General features: G+C 39.1%; 1 protein-coding gene across 4 annotated transcripts in view; it reads left to right on the forward strand.

Moving 5' to 3' along the window:
- Positions 1-1,063: 1,063 nt before the first annotated feature.
- mideasb (mitotic deacetylase associated SANT domain protein b) overlaps positions 1,064-23,409 on the forward strand; it is a 30,050-nt gene continuing 7,704 nt past the window's right edge. Inside the window, exons 1-10 of one of the 4 annotated variants that reach the window (XM_026285904.1) lie at positions 6,256-6,627; positions 6,924-6,984; positions 9,223-11,054; positions 12,840-13,148; positions 15,587-15,944; positions 16,596-16,662; positions 18,509-18,651; positions 18,810-18,913; positions 22,524-22,599; positions 23,051-23,139. In XM_026285904.1, coding sequence (XP_026141689.1) covers positions 9,570-11,054; positions 12,840-13,148; positions 15,587-15,944; positions 16,596-16,662; positions 18,509-18,651; positions 18,810-18,913; positions 22,524-22,599; positions 23,051-23,139 — 2,631 coding nt within the window. In that variant the 5' untranslated portion in view covers positions 6,256-6,627; positions 6,924-6,984; positions 9,223-9,569. Of the gene's footprint in view, positions 1,208-6,255; positions 6,628-6,923; positions 6,985-7,014; positions 7,980-9,222; positions 11,055-12,839; positions 13,149-15,586; positions 15,945-16,595; positions 16,663-18,508; positions 18,652-18,809; positions 18,914-22,523; positions 22,600-23,050; positions 23,140-23,409 lie in introns of those variants that run through there. The other 3 variants (XM_026285903.1, XM_026285902.1, XM_026285905.1) reach the window with 3 other exon arrangements.

The following is a 23,409-nucleotide window of genomic DNA, read 5'->3' on the forward strand; positions in this document are numbered from 1 at the left end:
CTCTTTTTACATTACTACTTAATGTTTTTTATCAAATAAATCGTGTCGTTATTTATAATGCAAAGCTCGAAAAGTTTGCATGCAGCGGCTTCGTCCTGAAATAATCATATTTGGTTGGCTGCATGAGCTGTAAATATCTGTTGAAATATGTTGTGATGATGGGAATTCAGACTCGCGAAACGGTTCCTTTGAACAGTTAATTTAGAAGAACCGGTTCTTTTTATTACTAAATGCACATTGACATTTAAAAACATAATAATAATAATAATAATAATAATAATAATAATAAACAGACTCACTGTAATTTCGTGTTAGTTCCAAATTAGTTCTAAAATCGAATTATAAAACGGATAGTTCCGGTCCTTGATTCTGATTGGTTGAGCCACGTTCTTAGCTGTTTTAAATTAATATATAAATATACACCTTTGTTTACTTCTGTGTGTTGCTTGGGAACCACTTTGTTGGAACCACAGCCTGTTTCTGAGGAACTACATTGTTCGGTGGAAGAATTCTGTTTTTATCAATATCATTACACTTTATTTGCTCTGTTTTATTCTGTGAACTAATGTGAACTAGTGTGAAACCTCACTACGTATATGGAATAACCGTTTTATAAAAGCAATAAGCCCCGTGAATGTATAACAGCCAAGTGGTTTCCACTGTTGTGAATTAAGTTTAAACTATTCTAGAATTGCTAGTTTTATTTAAATGATATGAGTCGAAGTTGTTGACTCAAGATCGAGAACCTCTCGGACTGATTCAGTTCGATTCACAAACGAATCGTTCAGAACGTTCTAGTTCGAATGATCCCTAAACGATTCACAAGAATGATTCGGGCATAGCGAATCCTTTACCTTGGACACTAGTGCGAATCTTTACCATGTGATTTTTATATAGGATCGTTTAACAAATGTATTTTTATAGTAATCGCTTTTTAGCACACGTGACATTAGGATGAGGAGTTGTATATATGTATATTTAATTGTAAACTTGCCACAACGTTCACTAAAGGTGTCTCCTGAATTAAATGTGCAAGAGAAAAATTTACATCACTTTGGAATTTGCAGCGGGTGGCGCTCTTGCTACGAACGAGGAAGTGACGCTACAATACATGAAAAGGCTTAAAGTTTTTTTCTCCCTTTTTTTTTATTGAAAGCAACGCGAAAAAGATCTGGATCGCTGGAGCTACGTCGCATATGTTTTACAGGTAATGTAATGCGCATTGACTCCTTTCCAACTAGATCCAGTTTGAATCCACTCGTAAAGCATAGATTTATGATGAGTTTCTGCAGGACGTCGAAAGCGGTCCTTGTTCTTCTGGAGAATGAATTCGTTTGGGTGGTTCCGTACTTTTGACAGAAACAGTTAGATGCGTCTCTGTCAGTGTTGCTAGTGGCGAACTGTTTCATGTAAACACATTCATGCAGGAACACAGCAAGCGCTGCAGCTACACGTGAGCAACAGAAAGTGCTTTTTAGACGAGCAGTTGTGTTGCAACAAATGTCCAACGATTTCTTCCCTCGTTAGTAAATACAAGCGTTCCCTTTAAATCAGTGACCGTGTTATTAGCGCTTGTACCTGCATTATGATAATGGATCATGTTACTGTTGTGCAACATTTGGTCGTGTTGCAACAACTGTGTCATATAAACTTGTCTCAGCCTCCCCCCTAAGCCATCACTGTGCAGTGCACGGGGGTTTACATCTCAAAATTGGTTATGTACTTCCAGTTTGGTTTCTGGGTGGGAATCATGCGTGCGTTGTAACTATTAAATAGGCATGCATTTACCCGCACGTCTGCATTTTATGATTAAGAAGGCTGCATGCAATATGCACCTACTTACAGTAATGTCTGAGAATTATATTTTACACACGCGAATAGCATTCAAGGTATCAGATTGTTTACTTAGGCTGGTACAGCACATGCCATACACTGTGAATGGCTGGCCGCATGTCTGGTGGCTTTGCACTTTATTTTAAGGCACAGCAGAGAGAGAGAGTGACACGATGAGGCGTCTCTTCACTCACGACAGCACATGCTCGATCATGTCCGTGCTGCTGAGCCTCTGCACGCATGCACAAATGCTCCCAGTTCTAGGCGTGATTAGTGTTACACAGAGTTCAGAAGTATCTCAAATATTGTTGAAAAGGGAGTCTGTCTTACAGCAGTTGCCTTGACATTGCGCACTCTTATCATAATCATATGTTCACAATGTTCCCTTGTAATATTGATAGCAATCCTATCAGCGAGAATGGATTGAGAGTGTGAGAGACTTTCTAGTTGTAACGTTACTTTCCGTATGGAAGAGTGGGGAGTGTTGACTGTTGTAACACTCTTTTTATTCTTTTTCTTTTCAGCAAAGTCTCCAAGATTCTGAAATCATATTTTTTTTGTTTGTCTGCTACATGTTAAAGTAGTTTAGGAATGCACAATTTAAACTGTAAATTAGTGTCAGGTACAAAGAGTTATGCTACAATCCACCTCACTAGTGAGCGTAGCAACCTGGACATTGAAGTGTTATGCATGATTTCTGCATAACACTTCAATTTCTGTTCATTTTGAATATTTTATTTTAAAATTCGATTTTAAAGCTGTAAACAGGCCAGTGAAACCTTTTCACATATCTGTTTTTTTTTTTTTTTAAAGAATGGGAAGTTACCATAGTTAGGTAAACATCTATGAAAGTGACATTCAGCCAAGTATGGTGACCCATACTCAGAATTTTTGCTCTGCATTTAACCCATCCAAAGTGAACACACACACACACACACTGTGAGCACACACCCGGAGCAGTGGGCAGCCATTAATGCTGCGGCGCCAGGGGAGCAGTTGGGGGTTCAATGCCTTGCTCAAGGGCACCTAAGTCATGGTACTGAGGGTGGAGAGAGCACTGTACATGCACTCCCCCCCACCCCACATCTCCTGCCGGCCCGAGACTCGAACTCACAACCTTTCGATTGCGAGTCCGACTCTCTAACCATTAGGCCACGACTACCCAAAAGTGGTAAACGGAAACTAGAACAAAATTTTTTTTATCATTCAGATTTTTTTCAGTACCAAAAGAAAAATCCATGATTGCATCGCTCGGGGAAGTCGTGGTCTAGTGGTTAGATAGTTTGACTCCTAAACCCTAAGGTTGTGGGTTTGAGTCTCGGTCCATCAATACCTTGAGCAAGGCCCAATTGCTCCCCTGGTCGCTGAAGCATAAATGGCTGCACACTGCTCCGTGTGTGTTCACTGCTGTGTGTGTGCACTTAGGATGGGTTAAATGAAGAGCATGAATTTTGAGTATGGGTCACCATACTTGGCTGAATGGCATGTCACTTTCGAATATTTCTATGACTTCACAAAGGGGGGGTGAATTTTATTTTATAATTAAAATAAACAGTTGAGCCAATAAGAAATGAGCAAAGCACAATGTTTTATTTAATTTTATTTTATAATTAAAATAAAATTATATATATATATATATATATATATATATATATATATATATATATATATACACACACATATATATATATATATATATATATTGACACCCACACTAATTTAATAAGCACCCTCAGCACACGCAGCAGTGTTAACTAGCTTTCTGTAAAAAGGGGGGGTGAATTTTATTTTATAATTAAAATAAACAGTTGAGCCAATAAGAAATGAGCAAAGCACAATGTTTTATTTAATTTTATTTTATAATTAAAATAAAATTATATATATATATATATATATATATATATATATATATATATATATATATATATACACACACATATATATATATATTAGGGGTGTCCATGGTTAACCGGTTAACCGATTAACCGTTAAAAATTGTGTAACCGAGTGAAACATTTTGCTCGGTTAAGTGACGTCAATGGCGTGCATTGAATTTAGTTGTAATACATTTTTGCACCACCAGAGACCGCCAGAGCGCTCCCAGACATTTGTAATGTCCACAAGAAGAAGTCATTTTTCTAATATGAAGCGGGCTAATACGAGTGACGGGGCAAAATGCAAGTATTGCAATACAGTGCTTAGATATACTTCAAGTACAACCTCGTTGTTGTAATCTCAACAGCCAACACCCGGGCATCATTAGGCCGGTCAGGACACACTGGATGCGTGAAAGCATCTCAGCTGCGTGGCGTGTCTGTTTTTAATTCGGCTCCCATGTTAACAGGTTATAGCTTGCCGACTGCCTGCGTGAGACGCGCGGCTCAGGCGCGACTCGACGCGTGCATGCTAGAAATAGAACCGACGCCTTGTTGGAAGCGTTTCCAGGCAAAGTATAATAGGAAAATATGTTTATATGTCATTTTGTACAAAAATACATATTAATTCATGACATTTTGATATTTGAAAGTCTATAGGTTGACATAAATTCAGCTATAAATGTAATTTAAATAAATAAATAAATAATTATCGATTTTCAAATATTGTACGTGTCAAACATAGTCATAGTCATAGCCTTAGCGAGGCGGCCGCGGAGTCTGCTTGTTACCTTTTGCCTTATACATTTTAGGCTTATTCTCAAATTCAGATTGTGTTAATGGGCGGCATTATTAGGCAGTTTTAATAGGACAATTTGACCGGAGAGATAAAATTTTGTCGGACATTCCTTTTTTTTTTTCGGCCAATGTCCGGAAATTACTATGGTTATGGTTACTATGGCACACTATGGTTAACCGAGTATTAACCAAGGGGCAAGGAACTCGACCGGAAGTTGAAGTCGGGTGGGGGCTGCCATCTTTTAGCAGAACTTCACTTGCGTTAGCATTCCCATTGACTCCCATTCATTTTGGCGTCACTTTGACAGCGAATAACTTTACATCTGAGGCGTTTAAAGACTCTGTTTGTCCATTATTTCTTTCTAAAGATACACGACAAAGTATAAAGGGCTCCATTACCTTCTATGTTACATTATGGCCCCGTATAAACAGTTTTTGTAAAAAATAGGCTAACGATTGCGTCACAACCACTCGGCTCTCTGTCGCATTACCGTACAGACAGGTGGAGAAGCTCGCAGGCAATTAACTTAATATGGCGTACTGGCGTTACATTTTAAAATACTATACAAAATAATTAATCAGAATACTTACTCCTGCTCACTCACGACAAAGAACTCCCCGCTCAAGCTCACCGTCTCTGCAAGATTAACGATGGCAGTTTGCACGCACAGCCACTTAGAAGATTTACATCTGGCACACAGGTTGCTGACGTCGTCAAGCTTCGTTTGAGTCTGCGCGTCAGAAACGGAAGTGCTAAAAAACGCTAAAACTGGGCTTCATTTGTCTCAATTGAGTTCCAATGGGGTCGCTGTGTCCATTTCTTTTACTGTCTATGGTATTAACCGCTAAGGGCCTCGGTTAACGGTTAATGAAAAACTTGAGAACGTGCAGCCCTAATATATATATATATATATTGACACCCACACTAATTTAATAAGCACCCTCAGCACACGCAGCAGTGTTAACTAGCTTTCTGTAATTTAATGACAAAATATAATGTTAGAACCATCACATTAATAAAAAAATGAAAAATCATCATAACAGTTCATCAAAAAATAAATAAATAAAACATTGTGCTTGCAAGTCTATGTTAGTCACTCTCACAATTGTGGGAAGTGTAGGCCTATACATTGTGCAAAATGGGACAATCTTTGTATCCAGTAGAAGTGCACAGGATAGTGTTACAACCCCTGCCACCTGCTCAGACATGATATTTCTAGTTAAACCTTTAGATGAAAAGCTAATGCAGATGTTGTATGTCAAATTCAACTGCTGATTCAGACGACAATGATCACACATTAAAATACACATACTGGTCCTATATCTTGTGTATTTTAACATGATCTGTATTGTCAAATCAGGAAGGTGCTGGTCATAGTAATTTGACCACTGTAGCTCATTTCTTATTGGTTCAACTGTGCTAGTGTTACAACACACTTTGTGTTACACCACTCCCTGTTTTCCAATCCAAACAACCACACAGTTTAGCCCTTTTTTTATTATTATTTTGTTGTGATTAACATCATAACTGCCGTGTCTGAATTGCTGGTTTTCAGTCTGAGCCTCATCTTTTTGCTCACTGACCACACATTTCTAATAAGTTCATTCACTGGATCCGGTGGGGATGTTTGGTACAAGCCATGATATTAAGAATGTTTCCCAGTGACGGAATTTCCCGCATGGCCCGTGCATTTGCAGTCATTTACAGCGCCCCGCATGGAAGGGGAAATGCCTTATATGGCAGCGGAAGTGGGTGTGGCCAGCGGGACAGTAAGGGATCACAAGACTTCAGCTGAAAGAGAATGTGTTGTTCCATACTTCATGTACGTGTGAACTACACTCTTTGGGCGTTTTGATTCGCATGCGGGTGCAATAATAACGAAATCGCGTGCAATTGTTTTGAAAAACGCCACGCCATTTTGTCAAAGAAGCCCTCCATTTCCATTTCTCAGTGGTTACGTTTGCACAAGGATCTACCTCTTGACTTGAATATTACTGGAGTGAGGTCAGCATTGCATGACTCAATCGTGGATAAGCATGCAGTCATTTCTCTACTATTACATTGGACACTGCAGTTGTTCTTAAGGCGACCTGGAAACAAACGTAGAAGACAACAAGCGCGGTAAGGATGCATTTTAAACGCTTAATAATACATGTTTAGGAATGTTTAGCAAACCGAAGTCATGTAGTGGATACCATTATTAAGTTATAGCAGAATATTAGTCGAATTCGTACGTGCGCTACGTGTGGCTCTTACTCCATACTGAAAGCATGAAACTAACTTGCGCACAAATTACAATTATCTCCAGAGTTGACAACTAGGAAGAGAACGAATGGGGGGCTTGTCATATACCACGTTTATTATCTTGCTGCTCAAGCATGCTTCATAGGGTGTATTGTTGTCTCACTTTGTTGCAGACTGCAGTGTGACACGGAATTAGTGACTGGATAATCCCTTTTCTGCAACAAAGAACTTCTGGTAAATAGCGCTGAGCTGGCTTCCCTAAGAAGGGGGGTCCAGGGAGGGCACCCAGTATGCAAACACTCTGTCTGTGCCTCAAAATATATTGAGCTGTTTACCCAGACAGCTTTTTGAGGGGCTTGAATGCGCTTTTCGAACGTTCGAACGCAACGCGTCCGTCCTGCGTCGCGTAAATAAAACGCGTTGAAGTTAAAGGGATAGTAGCACAAAATGAGAGCTCTGTCGTTTATTTACACGCCTGTTTATCCAAACTCGTACGGTTTGCTTATTATATGGCATACAAAACAAGATGTTAGTCAGTGTCAGTCACTATTCACTTTTAGCATAAAACGAAAGTGGCTCTAACGAATGGCTGTCATTCTGCTTAACATCTCCTTTTCCACGGAACAAATATAGTCATACAGGTTTGGAACTACACGAGAGTGAGTAAATGCCCGCATTTTAATTCCTGGGTGAAATAGTAATTTAAAAGTAGATCAACTCTGTAAAACTAGATTAAATAGAGACCCCGTTCTGTGTCTACGCCCCCTAAAATGCTGTCTAGTGAAGCAGCAGACTACGTCTTGAGCCACTAGATTTCTCTGAGGGGAATTCTTGCTCATACCTCAGCACTTGAGGCTCTTCTTTATTCGTTTGTGATTTATATTAAGGACTAGGTACGATTAGGTAACCGTACTTGACGTTACAAGCTTATTAAACACGTTTTCTTGTCAGCTTTTATAACCGTGCGTTGCTGTGTCTTATGTTGTTTTGCCAATGTAATGACATTTATGTTTCAGCAGTACGCCATGCGCTGGATTACGCAAAAAAAAAAAAAAAAAAAAAAAAAAAATGCACTGAAGTGTGTTGGGTAAGCCTGACCTGCAATATGGTCCTCACACTTTAAGAGTACCCTGATTTGGTTGATGCAACTGTTGTTTACATCCCCGCGCAGTTAGGGGTGTTGCGACAACCCTGAATATACTGCAGCTTTAAATGGCTTGGAGTACGCAGTATGTATACACTTTACCCTATGTTGATTTCACAGTTTTTGTTAAATGTGAGTTGGCCAAATGTAATGTATTTGAATGATTGTTAATTTTAAACATCCAGAATGCTCCGTTATATCGTATATGTAAAATATATTTTGAACTTGAAGTTGGTTAATTTCCATATAATCATGCTTATATATATATATATATATATATATATATATATATATATATATATATATATATATATTTTCATATCTTTTGAATCCTTCTTTTAGTTGTTTTAGTAAAAACATCTTGTGTAAGAATGGCTGTTATTTATTTATTATGTAATTTAGCTAGTGATATATATGCTAGAAGTAATACAAAACACATTTGGAAGGATTGAGGTGCACAAAGTTTAGACTTGTGCTATTTTATATTAAGCATAGAGCACAATTTTATTGGTCGGTGTAATAGAGCAAAAAGCCATGTGAGATGTGCACTACTGTGATTTTAGCACAGGTAATCAGCGTTAGTAAAAGCAGAAACACTGATGTACATTAAATAATTAAAGGACAATAAACCATTATTAAATATAGATCACAAAAGAAATATGTTAAATCATCAGGTAGAGTGCTTTGACCTTCTAAGTGTAGGTTATGATTTGCTTGCCTTGCAGGAAGATTTATACTTCTTTAAATAAAATGCAAGCCCTCCATGATTTATGAGAGGGGGGTCTAGTGGATTAGTGATAGATTTGTATTGATTTTGATGTTAATATTGATATGCTGATGTGAGCTATGAGGGGAATTACCTTCAAACAATCTCATTGTGAAACTAGGCTAGTACATTTTCACACTCTCTGTGGGATTGTGTGTGCAACTGTACATCTCTTCTCATCTTACTCACTTTCCCTGATGCCCTCTCTGCTAACAATCTAGAAACATTATTTGTGGTAGTGTGCACATTCCCCCCCTACTCACACATAGCATTCTCACATATGTGTCATCTTGGTTTGTTGGTTGCTAAGATTAGTCTTTTACTTTCTATGCATACTGAATAGATTACCTGCAGTTTGTTCAACATTGTTATATTATGTGCACTAAACTGCTAATGTCACAGTTCCCCCAACCCTTTACAATCCACCTTTCCCTTTCAAATTCTTTTCTCTAGGGTTCTATTCATGAAATTGCTGAAATGGCTATTTCAATGAACCCCCACTAAGCCCCACTTCAACTGACTCTAAGGCTAACCGTAATATTTGTCATCACTTTCTTCTTAGGTTGTCTTCAATGAATGAGCAACAAGTTAACCTAAAGACTTCTCAACCCAGCTTGACATCCCAGAAGCGGCAGAGTTGGTGGTGAAGAAAAAAGCAAATGGACATGTTTGAGCTATATCGTACTGAAACTACTATTTCTGAACAGGAGATGCTGCAGTTTTTTCTTTTAAAGCTTGCCTGCACTCCTACCATGCTGAGTAGGTTTGGATGACCATTAACTGTCATTAAACCAATCAAGGGTTCTTTGTCAAGGGCGATACTCTAAGACGCTTCATTAAAACTTTGTGTGGTTTGGGAATTTGAACTCTTGTCTCCTTAACCTCCTGCTCCACCACTCCCCAGAATTCATGAAAGTCATGAGTTTGCCACCTCAACAGAAACCAAACACAAAAAGAACGGGCAAGCGCATCACTTTCTTTAGCGATCAGGGTGTGGCGATGAAAGAGGCCTCTCAGCATACAGAGCCCTACTATGGCATTGGGGTCCCTCCCTCAGGGCCAGGCCATAATGAGAGTGGAGGTGTGGAAAACTTGAATGCAGAAGCACCACATGCTTACCTCAATTCTGTCATTTTCAGCCCAGAGAAGAGTGATCAAAGCCGTGGGCACTACCAACAGATGATGCCCATGAAGTGGTCTCACCAAGACTCACCTTTGCAGCCCCAACAGCGACCCAACAATTGGTCACAGGGCATGGCTGCTTGGTCCCAGAACTTTGCCCCTTACTTGGGGGCACAGGCTACTTTTGCAAAGCAGATGCATGAGGGCATGTCAGTACAGCAACAGCAGCAGCAACCCGAGCCTTTGACTGTTAGGGCAACTGAAAAACAAGCGGCTAACATAAGTGGAGAGAACTTCAGGGATACGACCAAACCTGGCCGGGGCATGGACTGGGAACAGCAGCAGGCCTTTCAGCAAACACAAAAGCCTGGAATGTTAAATCAGCAGCAGCACGGACAGTCCAACCCTGGGAATTCAGTGCTGCAACCCTTTCAGTTAGCTTTCGGACAGCCCAAGCAGAACTTGGTTGCGGGATACTATCAGGTAGTTCAGGGCAATCGGACCTTGCCAAATTTGAATTACAGTACACAGACGAATTCCCAACTACAGCAGCAGCTTCAGCAGCAGGAGCAACAGCACAAGTTGCAGCTGCAAATAATGTACCATCAGCGGCAACAGCAGATGCGACAACAGGGGCAACAGCAGCAGCAGCAGGTACTTCAGCATCAAAAACAGCCACAACAGATATCACAATCACAGTTGCAGCAACAAGCACAGCAGTTAAAACATACTCCGCAACAGCAACCGCCACAACAACATATGCCACAGATTCAAGCGCAACAAGACTTGGTACAGCAGCAACAAAAATCTGAGCAGCCCCTTCAGAACCAACATGTATTGGAAAATTACTCTGATGGCCAGCAGCCATATGCTTCGTCACTTGATCAGCAGCAGCCCTCATTACCAGGACAGTCCCAAGAGACAACTGATCCCTCGTCAACTCAGACTCAAGACTCCGTTCCTCAGCCTCCCTCCACTGCTCCCCAGCAATCCATCGAGACCCAACAGCCTGGGCCCCGGAGATCACGTCGGCTTTCAAAAGAGGGTGGAGGCCCTGCCTCGGATAACCCATTTGTCATACCGACTGATCTCCACACCCAAGGCTCTCAGAATGGTGCTTCTGAGAACAGTGCGGTGCAAGACATCCGGGCCGCTCCAACAGGTGTAATCCAGAGCACACGACGTAAGAGGAGGGTGTCGCAAGAGGTCAACCTGGAAACCTTGGCTCAGAAGGCTTCCGAAAGGGAATCTCTTCCCTCACGTAGTACCAAGGTAAGACAACTGCCAGTTTTACAGTCAAACATGTTGGAGAAATTAAAATGCGTTGTGGTTTTGCCAATTCATTGTTATGATGAAAAGTTGGACTGTGACTTAAGGATGACAAATTACCCAAGGGTAGTTTGATGTCATTATCTGCTTAAAGCTGTGCAGTGAGGATGCATTACTTGTTTCAAATGCATACAGGTTCTGCAGGTTTCTCAGTTTATAGGGGAGTGTAAAGTTAGTAATGGCACCGAGTGTCACCATTAGGTCACATGATCTCTTGAGCCAAAAAAAGGCTTTTTCATACCTCTATCTCCTGATGGACTCCACATACAAATCCCATCATGTGCATCCCACCCTCAGCCCACTGGCCCTCCAGAGGATGCCTAAACACTGACGTACATAAAGAGCTGCATTTTCTTTTGTCGGATTCCAGAAGCACAGCTCTGCGTGTAACTAATTTAGATTTTGCAGTGTCACTTCTATTTTAGAATGGGAGATTAAGAGATTTCATCCACTTTCAGTAGATGTTGCTTATATGGACTAGTGTTAATTGCTTGGTTTGTTCATTCTTTTACTGCGCACAGAGAATTAGCTCAATTAGCAGTCAAATTTAACGAGGGGAAGTGTTTCTGGGCCATGCTATTAAGTTCACTCTGCTTTTCCTTGTTCTTCCTTTGAAAAGGACAGCAGCACTCCCTTAAGACGTCCAACGACTGATAACAAAGAAAGGGTGTGTGTGTACATATATACTGTTGATCTGTGGGCTAGATAAAGTACAGAACAGAAAGAATGGTCCAGTAAAAAGCAAATCTCAAGTCTGCTGATTCCAGTTCCCTGAAAGGAGTAGGTACCATAAGTCAGTAAGTTTAAAAAAAAAAATTGGTCTCGAATATGTCACTTTATGCCTCTAAACCTCTCCTGAAAAACATCTCTTGCTCAATGGTGAGTGAGCTGTAAGAGCTTCATGTGCTAAGCTGAATACCTTAGAAGTGCCAGAAAGGCCGGAGTTCAGATAAGACAAGCCACATACTCAGGGATTTCTAGATTTTCATGCAACTTCCAGTTAGACACATGGTAGTATTGACGCATATTGCATTGCATTTTTCCACAACATGTCAATTAATTTTCAGTAGTTTATTTTCTTTGCTCTCATGATTCTTTTGCTAAGAGTTAGCAATGAGGAGAAACAGGAATCGCTCTCACAATAAGGGAAACATGGGTTTGGTGCTCCTCCCAACATTTTCTGACTCAAAGATCATTGTGATTTTTTTTTTCTTTTTTTAAAATGAAGTTTCGAAATTTGCAAGCATTGTGAAATTGCTAAGAGTACCACTTTTGTATAGTTTTTTTTTTTTTTTTTTTTAAGTTCCTGGAGAAGTGTGAATGCAGTTCAGTAAACCTAACATAGAAGGAACTCGTTCTCTAATCATTAACATACCCACAGGACAGTCTGGTTATATGGAGGTATTGTCTTATGCTGGCATGCCATTATGTTATTCACTTGTGACATATCTATGCATCCTCATGCAGTCTGCTGCTGTTCTGCAGGGCAAAATGTTTCTTCCTGGAGCAGAAATGAGGCCACAGTTGATTCATTAAGATTTTTTTGAAAATAGTCTTGAGCTAACCTCATTTCCTGTACTAATATATCTTTATCAGCTCTTAAACACTCTCTTGTTTCTTTCATGCATATAAATTATGTCTACAGAGTGGAGGGAGGATGCACTCCGCTGAGATTTAGGACTTTTGTTGAACCGTAAATTTGACTGTGTTAATCATATGTGTTTTCAGCAAGAGCCACACAGGCCCTGGAGCCCCCCTGTTGCCCCAACAGGTCCAGGTCGAGGGGCCGCTGAGGTGGATCAGGTGAGTGCCAAGCGGCCCAGAGATGACGGCCTCATGCCATTGGTCATTCCAGTCTCTGTGCCAGTGAAGCAGACTGAATCCTTGTCCCCGGATCATGAGAAAGCCTCCCTCTCAGCTAGTTGGCCTTCACGGCCGTTGAGCACCCATGACATGAGCTGCTCTGATTACAAGACTTCTGTGATTGTCACTCGACGACGTTCTTTGAGGAACTCTCTGTCTGAGAGCACAGGCCAGGTGAGTTCACAGATCTTATCAAAACATTAAAGGGGTCATGAACTGCCTTTTATCAGTTCTCTGAGGTCCAGTTATAACGTTATCAAGATTTTTACATCAAAAACCATAATTTAGAAGATTTAGGTAATTTTCTATCCTGTTTTGAATTTGAATAGGCTTGGCGGATTGTAGGAATTGCTCACTTTGATTGGCTAACATTTGTGTATGTTTGACAGCCTACATAATTCATAATTCACAGATTAACTGCTGTGATTCAGGTTAAAACCAAGCGGCAACCTCCCACTCTCTCTCGTGAAGCCCATACGGAAGTGACTTAAACTGTAATTTGTCATTTGGCCAATGGAGGCTGGCTGCAAAAGGGAGTCAATCCCTTAGACACCCCATGTTAAAATGCAGAACTTTACAGAAGAAAAAAACATGTTTACAGTTTCAAAAAATTATTTTGGTCTATATAGCTAATTTTGCCCTTCATGACAACTGTGAACGGGTTATTTTTTTTTAAATTAATTAATCTCATCCGTTTAAATTATATTAAGCCTTAAAGCTCTGCAAAATTAAGAGCATGGCCACTTGAGTGACCGTTGGATTGCCGCTGCTGTCACTGCCATCGAGCATCGATTATCCAGGAGTGACACGCTGCCAAGATGGCAACGGCAGTCTCCGCCTACTTTTGGCTTCGAAAACTCTCTTCGGAAAACTATGGGTGACGTCTTAGACACTGCGTCCATGTTTTTATACAGTCTATGGTTAAAACGCATAAATAAATATTCGGTACATATAAGGGCTGGGCAAATTTTTTTTTTTCTTCTTTCGGTTAATGTTTAAAAATATAAACTGCGAATAAACTGCGAATCTATCTTTTCTGGTATTTATTTAAGCAAACATTTAACAAAAGATCTGATTAACGTGAATCTTATCTTTAGTCTTCTCCACTAGATGTCTCATTCTTATTTACCTTGTGCGATGTTACAACCGAAAGCTTATCATGGTGGAGATAGAAATAGAAATACTACAAATCTGCAGAAGCCTTTGACATCACTTATACGCCACAATGATTTTGGCATTGAATGAATGGTGGATATGAAAACATGGGTTTGGTAAAATTCTCTAATAATCCGCAAATTTCTGCCAACCCCCGTTTGTTCTCTGCACCCTAATCCAACCTTCCCCCACCCCATTTCACTACCACATTTATGAGATCTGACAAGACTCACCAAAATCATCCAGATTGCATATGCTGTATGTTAGCACTGCACGATTATGAGTGATTCATTTGCATTTTACCATTTTAATTGACTACCATCAAATCACATACATAGCAGCTGCAAGTTCTTCAAGGCAGCCTATCAAAATAAAAGTTTAGTTTAACTCGAAGAAACTGTGACAGAAATATATATCTATTGTGCAGCCTTAAGACCCTGAAGCAACAGCATTACTATTGCTAATAATTTTTAATAAAACTTTATTTTTAAAGGAAAAAATCACATTTGTTTTATTTTAACAGCAAACCTCTTTTGTGCTACACTTTTGTTTGCCAAAAAATGTTTAATTTTCAATTGATTAGAATAAATTAAATGTATATTTTATGCCTTCATTTGATTACCAGAAAAATTAAGAAAAACTTTTTATAGGGTCCTGTTTTTAGACTTACGAGAAAGTTCTGAGTTCGGAAATTTACATGAAGTTTTTAATGGTACAGTGACCTTCTTATATGTCAAAAGATCAAGGGAATTTTGGTTTCTCCGGTCAAGTCCCCTTTAAATATTCCTCTGTATACCCATGATATCTCTCTCTCTCTCTGACTACTTGTCTGTTTCATCCCCCTCTGTTAAAACCTGGATTAAAATTCTCCAATAATCCGCAAATTTCTGCCGACCCCCCTGTCCGTTCTCTTCACCCTAATCCAACCTTCCCCCACCCCATTTCACTACCACATTTATGAGATCTGACAAGACTCACCAAGGTCATCCAGTTTGCATATGGTGTATGTTAGAGCTACACGATTGACAAATACAAATTTTCGATTATTGCCTTGAAATTGTAATTGCGATTACTAATTACGATTATCACAATTTACATTGAATGATGTTTATACCATTGTTTGAAAAACCTTTAGTGCTTTTCAGTATTAAGCCGACATATTAAGTATACATAACATTGGTTTCTTCTTTAGATTATAAAAAAGTAAAAATATGAATGATATTATGTTATACTAAAACTATTAAAATAACATGTAGAAAGATAAAATAACATCTTTAGTTTGCAGAATAACAGTGGATTTTGAATGAATAATTGACGCTTTGGACGATTACGTAATTGTGGCATCCATAATTGTAATCGCAATTAGAAATGAAATTTTTTGTGAAGCCCTAGTATATGTATTTTAGAGGGGTTTTTGCACTACCTGGCTTGCCAACATCTAGTTTTATTTTTTACAGAACGGTGGCGCAGAGAGTGGAAGTGAAGCTGACGGCAAATCGGCCAAAGCAAAACGACGTCCTCGTCCAGAACCGCTCTTTATACCCCCACCCAAACTCGGAACTTTCATTGCCCCGCCAGTCTACTCCACTATCACACCTTACCAGAGCCACTTACGTTCACCTGTCCGATTGATTGACAACCCCCTCAACATGCCACCTTACACTCCCCCGCCCATCCTCAGCCCAGTTCGTGAGGGTTCGGGTCTTTACTTTTCAACCTTCCTGTCGGCCACCGCTGCAGCCGCCGCAGTGAATAATCAGGGGCTACCCCCACCTGCCACTCCAAAATCTGCCACCCGTAGCCTCCTGCGCTCCAGTGAGTTCCTTTTACTGTCTCTACAAAGTGCATTATTGATAAAATGAGTTAAATACAACCTTGAATAGAATTCTGGTTTCGATTTATTGTTTAGAATTGAAGGACTTAAACTGACAACCAAAAACCTAAACTTAAGTACTGTTCCAAAACCTAGTAGGTTGCCTAGCCAGCTTCCTTATAAAACAGTGTCCTAACTTAAATACAATTTCAAAAGGAACTCCATGTGCATTACACATGTAGCACCCCACATCTAACTTGATGAACCGTTGGTTCCAATGATGCTAAACTAACAACTTAATATTCTAATAACTCAATAATGGATTGAGTTTCCTAAGCTCCTCCTAATGCGTGCTAGGGCTGCCTTATTAGCAAAGGAGACATGCTATGCTGCCTTAGAATTTGCTACCCAAAATATTAAGGAAAATGAAGTAGAATGAGCTGCCTACTGTTTGTAACAGCTTAAAGTGCTGTAAGTAGGCGCCTCATAAGGGTTTGGAACAGACTTAGTATACCTAAGCTATATGTCCTAACAAGCCAGGATACATGTAATTAGACATAATTGATGTGCATATCACGAATAGGAGGACATATAATAAGAAACACTGTTTACTTTGCGTCTAAAGTACAGTCTTTTTGTTTGTATATGTCCAGACAGCAGTGATATAACCCCTCCAGTTCTCTCTGCTATGAGTGAGGCTACACCTGTCAGTATTGAGCCGTAAGTACATAAACTATTCAAATAACACCCCCACATATTACGCTTCACAAGATTCCTTAATTAGCTTACACTTCTGGCTGAAAGATCACTTTCTTTACTTGGTTAACCTTGCCTTTTTTTTTTATTTTGCTACCTTCCTACTAGATTTCATTAAGCTGGCTGAAAGTCAGTTGTCAGAATAGCTGTTTCCTCACATTTATTAGACAATACTCAATGGAGCAGACCAGAAATCACTTTATTTTCTGGACCGAGCTGCAGCTTTCCACAGCATAAACGGTTGACGGTGTGAAAGCACAATGTGAGCCTGCTGTTGAAGATGCTGCTGATTCGTTTACACTGCTAATGCATGTGGTGTAAACAGGCCTTATAGTTCTGTTATGTTGCTTTTACTTGATTGTAAGTTGTAAACTGCTGACTGCAGATGCAAAATGCTTGCTTTTAGCATGTATGTTAACAGTGGAGCTGGTTGGGGAGCTGTTATGTCATGCTGATAGTATGCTGATAGTATGTTTAAGGTAAATGACATCTTAGTGGGTTTCTAGGTTCATACATGGGGTATTTCAGAGCTCTGTTTTCAAGAACCGAGTAGGTGGGGGATGGTGGCAGAAACAGAGGGAATTATGGGATATCTTCTCTGACTGACACCAGCTGGTTTATCTAATGGTCAGAACAGTGTTTGGTTGAAATTCTTTCTCTCTTACATACACAGCGAATGGCTGCAGATCCCTTCATTTTGGAGTTGGCCATTGCACCATGAAAGCACATCCTGGAACAAAATAATAAAACACAATCTGTCTTGCCTTATCCCCAGACCTTGGCAGTCAGACACTTGAACATTTGGCTTTGGGAAACATGGGGTGTTAATTCTATGCAAATACCCATGGTCAAAATCTACTCTTGTGAATGCGAGTGTGAGTTCTTAAAAATGTTCGTTCATCTTCAGAACACAAATTAAGATGCTTTTGAGGAAATCCAAGAGCTTTCTGTCCCTCCCATAGACAGCAACAGTTCTACAACGTTCAAGGCCTAGAAAGGTAGTAAGTACAATGTTAAAATAGACCATGTGACATCAGTGATTCAACCAAAATTTTATGAAGCTACGAGAATACTTTTTTGTAGAAAAAGAAAAAATCACTTTATGAAACAATTTATTCTATTCCGTGTTAGTTTTTGACACTCATTCACGAGAGTACCATGGCAAATGTTTTTTTATTTTTGCATTTATTTGTGCACAAAAAAGTATTCCATAGTTTCATGAAATTTAAGGTTGAACGATTTATGCCACACTATTTTAACAATGTCCTTAATACATTTCTGGGTCTTGAACATGTCAGTTGCATTGCTGTCTATGCAGGATTAGAAACTCTCAGACTAACCCTAAATATCTTAATTTGTGTTGCGAAGATAAAAAAAAAAGATCTACTTGAGGGTGGGTAATTAAAGGGATAGTTGAACCAAAAATGAAATTTTTTGTCACCCTCATGTCGTTCCAAACGTGTATGAGTTTCTTTCTTATGTTTAACATAAGATATATTAGAGAATGCTGGTAATCAAACATTTGATGGGACCCATTGACTTCCATAGTGTTTCTTTCCCCATTACGGAAGTCAATGGGGACCAACGGCTGTTTGATTACCAGCATTCTTCTTTTGGAAGTTATAAAAGAACTTTAAGCTAGTAATATAGTATATTCAAATAAATATATATTTGATTAAAAAGTATCAACGTATGAATGAAAGTATTTAAAAAGATAAAATGATTTTTGCTAGTGGTCTGATGCGTTTGGACGAATCATTTAGTTTAGATTGCTACAGCAGCCTGTTTATGTTCTCTCTCTCTCTTGCAGTCGGATAAACATTGGATTGCGGTATCAGGCGGAGGTCCCGGAGCTGAGAGAGCGCTCGGCAGCGCAGCACGACCTACACAAGGCTGAACTGGTGTGGGCGCCACTGCCTGACCTGGAGGCCAACACTGAGCAAAAGCAAAGAGGTTTACAACTTACACAATACAACATTACAACTTCTCTCTTTTTGTACTCATTAAACTGAATGAAAGGAAACATGCTGCAATTTAGCATTATTTAAATGAAATCTGCATGACCATATGTTTAAATCTGTCTTTCCTGGACCTTCTGTGTGTCCCTGCAGTAGATGACCTCATGCACCTGGCGTGCTCGAGTGCGTTGCATGGAGGAGGGACCAATCAGGAACTGGCCCTGCATTGCCTGTATGAATGCAAGGGTGACGTCATGGTGAGTGTCATGCAGTAGCACACTGACATATTTTAAGTGCACTTCCTGCTGTATTGTGTACCAAACATACCTGTTTACGCCCGACTGCTCCTTTTCTTAAACTGCTGATCACTGAGAGCGATAGATGTAGGGTTTGTCATACGAGTAGACTATATCTGTATGAGCAGTTTGTTTTTGAGTCATTTAAGGATTTCTGGTGACATCTGTGAGAGGAAATATCAGTTTAGGGATCATCCTTCTGACTTAAAAGGAAATTGTGTGTAATTATGTATTGCAGAGACTGAAAAAACTAAGTGTTGATGTGACTGATGCGTGCAAATGCATTGCACGCACATGGAAAGTGTGTATGTAAATGAAATTGTCTGTAGTTTTTCTTTCAGCAGCATTCTACACGGCAGCATGCATATGAAAAGCTTAGGGCCCTATGAAATCTGTTTTTTTTTTTCTTTTCCCAAATTCAGTTTTATCCATTTTCAAATTTCATTTTCATTATTCTAGTTAAATTTTTTTTGTTAATGTTATTAATTTTAAAATTAAGTTGGGTTAAAAAACATGCCTGATTCATTTAAATCACGAAACTTGCACAATTAAACAAAAATTTATTACAAGTTTAACATTTATTTTTTTCAAATTTAGTTTTATTTTAACCAAATTCAGTGGTTTCCATTCATTTTCTCTGGATTTCATTTCAATGTTTCTTTTAAGTTTTAATAGTCAGTAGCACCCCCCCTCCTTTTTTTCAGAAATACTGTGTTGTGTATTTTATTTTTCTAGTGAATATTCCTCAAAAATAATGCTTTAATAATAATTTATTAGTAGTAGTTCTGTCACAGTTTCTTCAAGTTAAACCAAACTCTTATTTTGACTAGTCGCTGCAAAGACCTTTAAGTTTCAGTTAGCATATTCTGATGAAAATAGGAACATTTCAGGTCAACAAAAATTTAATTGTACATTTTGGCAGTAATTCACAAGTTCAGTTTATTAGCTACTGCATTAGGAATCAAGAATTAACAATGAATAACAATTCTTGCATCATTTGTTAATCTAAGTGAAAGCTAATTTATGAATATGCATTTGTTCATTGTTAATTCATGTTCATCCATAATGCTTTGTCTAATGATAATTTATACACAAATACTACCATAAATGAACAATTGCTGCAATACTTTTATGTATGATTTTTTTTTTTTTATTATTAAAAGTACTAAACTAAATTCTAAGACTGCTGAAATGTATCAAGTCCAAATGGATACGTTTTTTTTTAAATCAAGTTTCTTTTTAAGTTAATATAAGTATTGTTTTTCCCCCCAAAGCAACTATATCCAACTATATATACCTTAGTGACCATGACTAGTAATTATGACTGTGTGAGTGTAAGTACTGTACATTGTAAAATTAATCTTTTCATGTAAAATGCTGCTTCTTTCCTATAATACACATACATTCTACTTATTTTGATTCTCTTGACAATTGTCATTTTTCTAAATAGCATTTCATGTTATCAAATCAGTTTTTTCATCAGTTGGCAGACCTCATTTATTTATTTCTGATAACTGATAACTGAAACCCGTGCATCCTGCTAATTGATGACCCCTGTTTTATGAAAACACAAATGGTGCATGTGTTTTGAGGCGACTCTTTTCAACGTTCGCTCAGCTGAGCCAGCAGCTGCAACAACCCAACAGCCAGCCGCTTACTGCTGAGCTGTCACTCCGCCGCCATAGCAAACACCTGTTAATCACAGGCTCATGTCCAGAACGACACACTGAAGATGACTAAATCATGTGCGTTCTGCTTCTGAGCCAGTTACACTGCAAAATAAAAAGTGATCTGTTGCTTTGTGGTTCGTATAACACGTGAAGCACTTCTGCAGAACCTGAAAGTCAGCTCAACTCTCTGTGAAGTCTCTGTGAGGTTTGTGGTGTTTATTGAGTCTCCGTGATCAGAGAGATACACTGACAGTTGGTTTCACTTTGTTGCCCTTTAATAGTTTAATCTTGTTGCATCTTATGTTTTGTAATTGCAAGTTGTTTGTTGCTTTGTGTTTCATGCAAATGAGTAATTTGCTTTAACCACTAGCTATCATGCTCTTGATATTTGATATTTGAACTCTATAGATATTTGAACACATCAGTACTCAGATGGGTTCAGCAGCCAAATTAAATCCCAAACAGATTGGCCCTAGGATGAGATCTGTCATGTGTGTTTTGAGCTATAACAATGATTCATTTTATTTTTTCAGACATAACTTTGATTTAGAGTTTGAGTTAGACTAGTTTGAGTATAAACGCATCGAGTCTGTAAATGCCAATAAGATGCGTTTCCTGCTCTGTGTCATGACATTTAATGTCTCCGACAAGAACCTCTAGTCCAAATGTTATTAAAGTATTAGTTCACTTCCAGAATATACATTCCCTGGTACTGTAATTTACTCACCCCCATGTCATCCAAAATATCTTTCTTTCTTCATTTAAAAAGAAATTATGGTTTTTGAGAAAAACATTCAAGGATTTTTCTTCATGTTGGAAAGTTCATGTGTGATGTGGGCAAAGTACCGACCCAATGTTTACTAAGCGAACGTGCAAAGAAAGACATCTGCCCTTTAAAAAATTATGTAAAACGATGATTTTGGGCAATTTTAGAGTTGGAGGAAAAATGAGTTTTTTGTCCTATCCTAGATTAGCTTTTTGAACCGGAGTACACGGACGAAGAACTTACGATATGTGACCTTTCCAGAGTGATTACGTAATGCGTGAAGTCATGGGACGTGTGTCGCACAATAGTGCTAGATGACTATTTGTGGGTAAAAGTATATCAATTAATGTTTTTATTTTTTTACTTGAAAAGAATATTGTGGAAGTGAACTTATCCTTTAATGGCATTTCTCAGGACACGCACAAGCTTTAAATAAGTTATGTCCTACGATACAGCTAAATGAGAAAATATCTAACATCAGAACTTATTTCAGGCATTTAACCAAAAACAGTAAAAAAAAAAAAAAATATATATATATATATATATATATGTATATATAAATATACTTTTTTTTTTTTCTTCTCCAGTTTCTTTTTTTTTTTTTGTTTTACGATATTGGATTTTTATTTTTTTATTATTATTACTTAGTGACACAGTGCAATGACATGAATATATTTTTAAATATGGATTAAGTGTCCAGGCACTTTTTTGGGGCTTTTGCTGCAACATGTTGAACTTTGGTTGTCCAGATCATTAGAAATTGAAAAAGGGCCATATATATAAGAAAAAATCTCGCATTCAAGCTCGATGACCCAGAAAAGACTATGGTGTCCTCGATTTATCGTACCCTGAGAGAGTGCATGGTGGAGAAAGGCGGCGAGAACAAGAGGGATTATCCAGCGACTTGCACAGCTGGGTTAAACGCCTTCAGCAAAAGCCTTTTACACATGTTGTTAAGGATATAGCGATGGTCTTGCAGAATTGCATCTCTCCTGCCCTCATTAATCTCTTCATATCCATTCTAGGGCATAACATGCCCTGACGTGTGTTTCTCTAACCTGACTACATCTCACACACCGCAACCGGTTATGTTTCCTCGACCATGCTAATTTCACTTTCTTTTTCATTTTTTCAGGGTGCCCTCACACTTCTGTTGTTAAAAAAACCCATCTTTCCCAAAGCGCACCCTTTGGCTGGCTACCACTACTCTGGTAAGTCCCCTTCACCATCAAGCACACTTTCCTTTTTTTTATTTTATTGGCTGAGGTGATGCGAGTTAATCTGTAGAGCATGTGGTACCCTATCACCCCCTCTGCTGGCATTCCTCTCCACGCTCTGTGTCTCAGTTATAAACAAAAGCAGTTGAGGAGTGGAGGGGAGGGGTTCGACTGAGAGATTGCTGGGTGACCGAGTGGGTTGCTGGGTAGAGTACGGGAGGAGAGGAGGGGGAGTGTGTCTGTGGCATGTTGTTAAATCCTAGGAGAAGACAGCAGCATCATTGTTTGTCTGGACATGTGTGTGCTGGCTGTTCACTCCCTCTCTGTCCTTTGTGTGCTGATATGTTTGTGTTAGCGGGTGGGGGGTGCTCTATAAGAGAGCTAAATGCCTAAACGGACAGCAGCCTCTATCTGATTCTGTGCACCGCTTGTCTGTCCCGCACAGGCTCTGACAGCTGGACGCCAGGGGAACGACGTTTCTTCAACAAAGGCATTACTGCCTACAAGAAGGACTTTTTCATGGTCCAGAAACTGGTATGTACAGCTTTGAACAAAAACCTCACAATGAGCGTCAATCCCCCACATGAATCAAATGATGTGACAGGAATAAAAAATGGGTTTGAACATTGTAGCAACCCTTTAACAACAAACTACAACACCCTAGCAATCACATAGCAATGCACTAAAAACACTTAAAACATTCTAGCTTGGGCCTAACATCCACGTGCAACATCCTAGCAACATCTTAACACTTCCAACTGAAAAACCCTGGCAGTTGCATGGCTATGCACTAAAATATGTTAG

The sequence above is a fragment of the Carassius auratus genome, chromosome 17, assembly GCF_003368295.1.
Source record: "Carassius auratus strain Wakin chromosome 17, ASM336829v1, whole genome shotgun sequence".
Classification (NCBI taxonomy): Eukaryota; Metazoa; Chordata; class Actinopteri; order Cypriniformes; family Cyprinidae; genus Carassius; species Carassius auratus.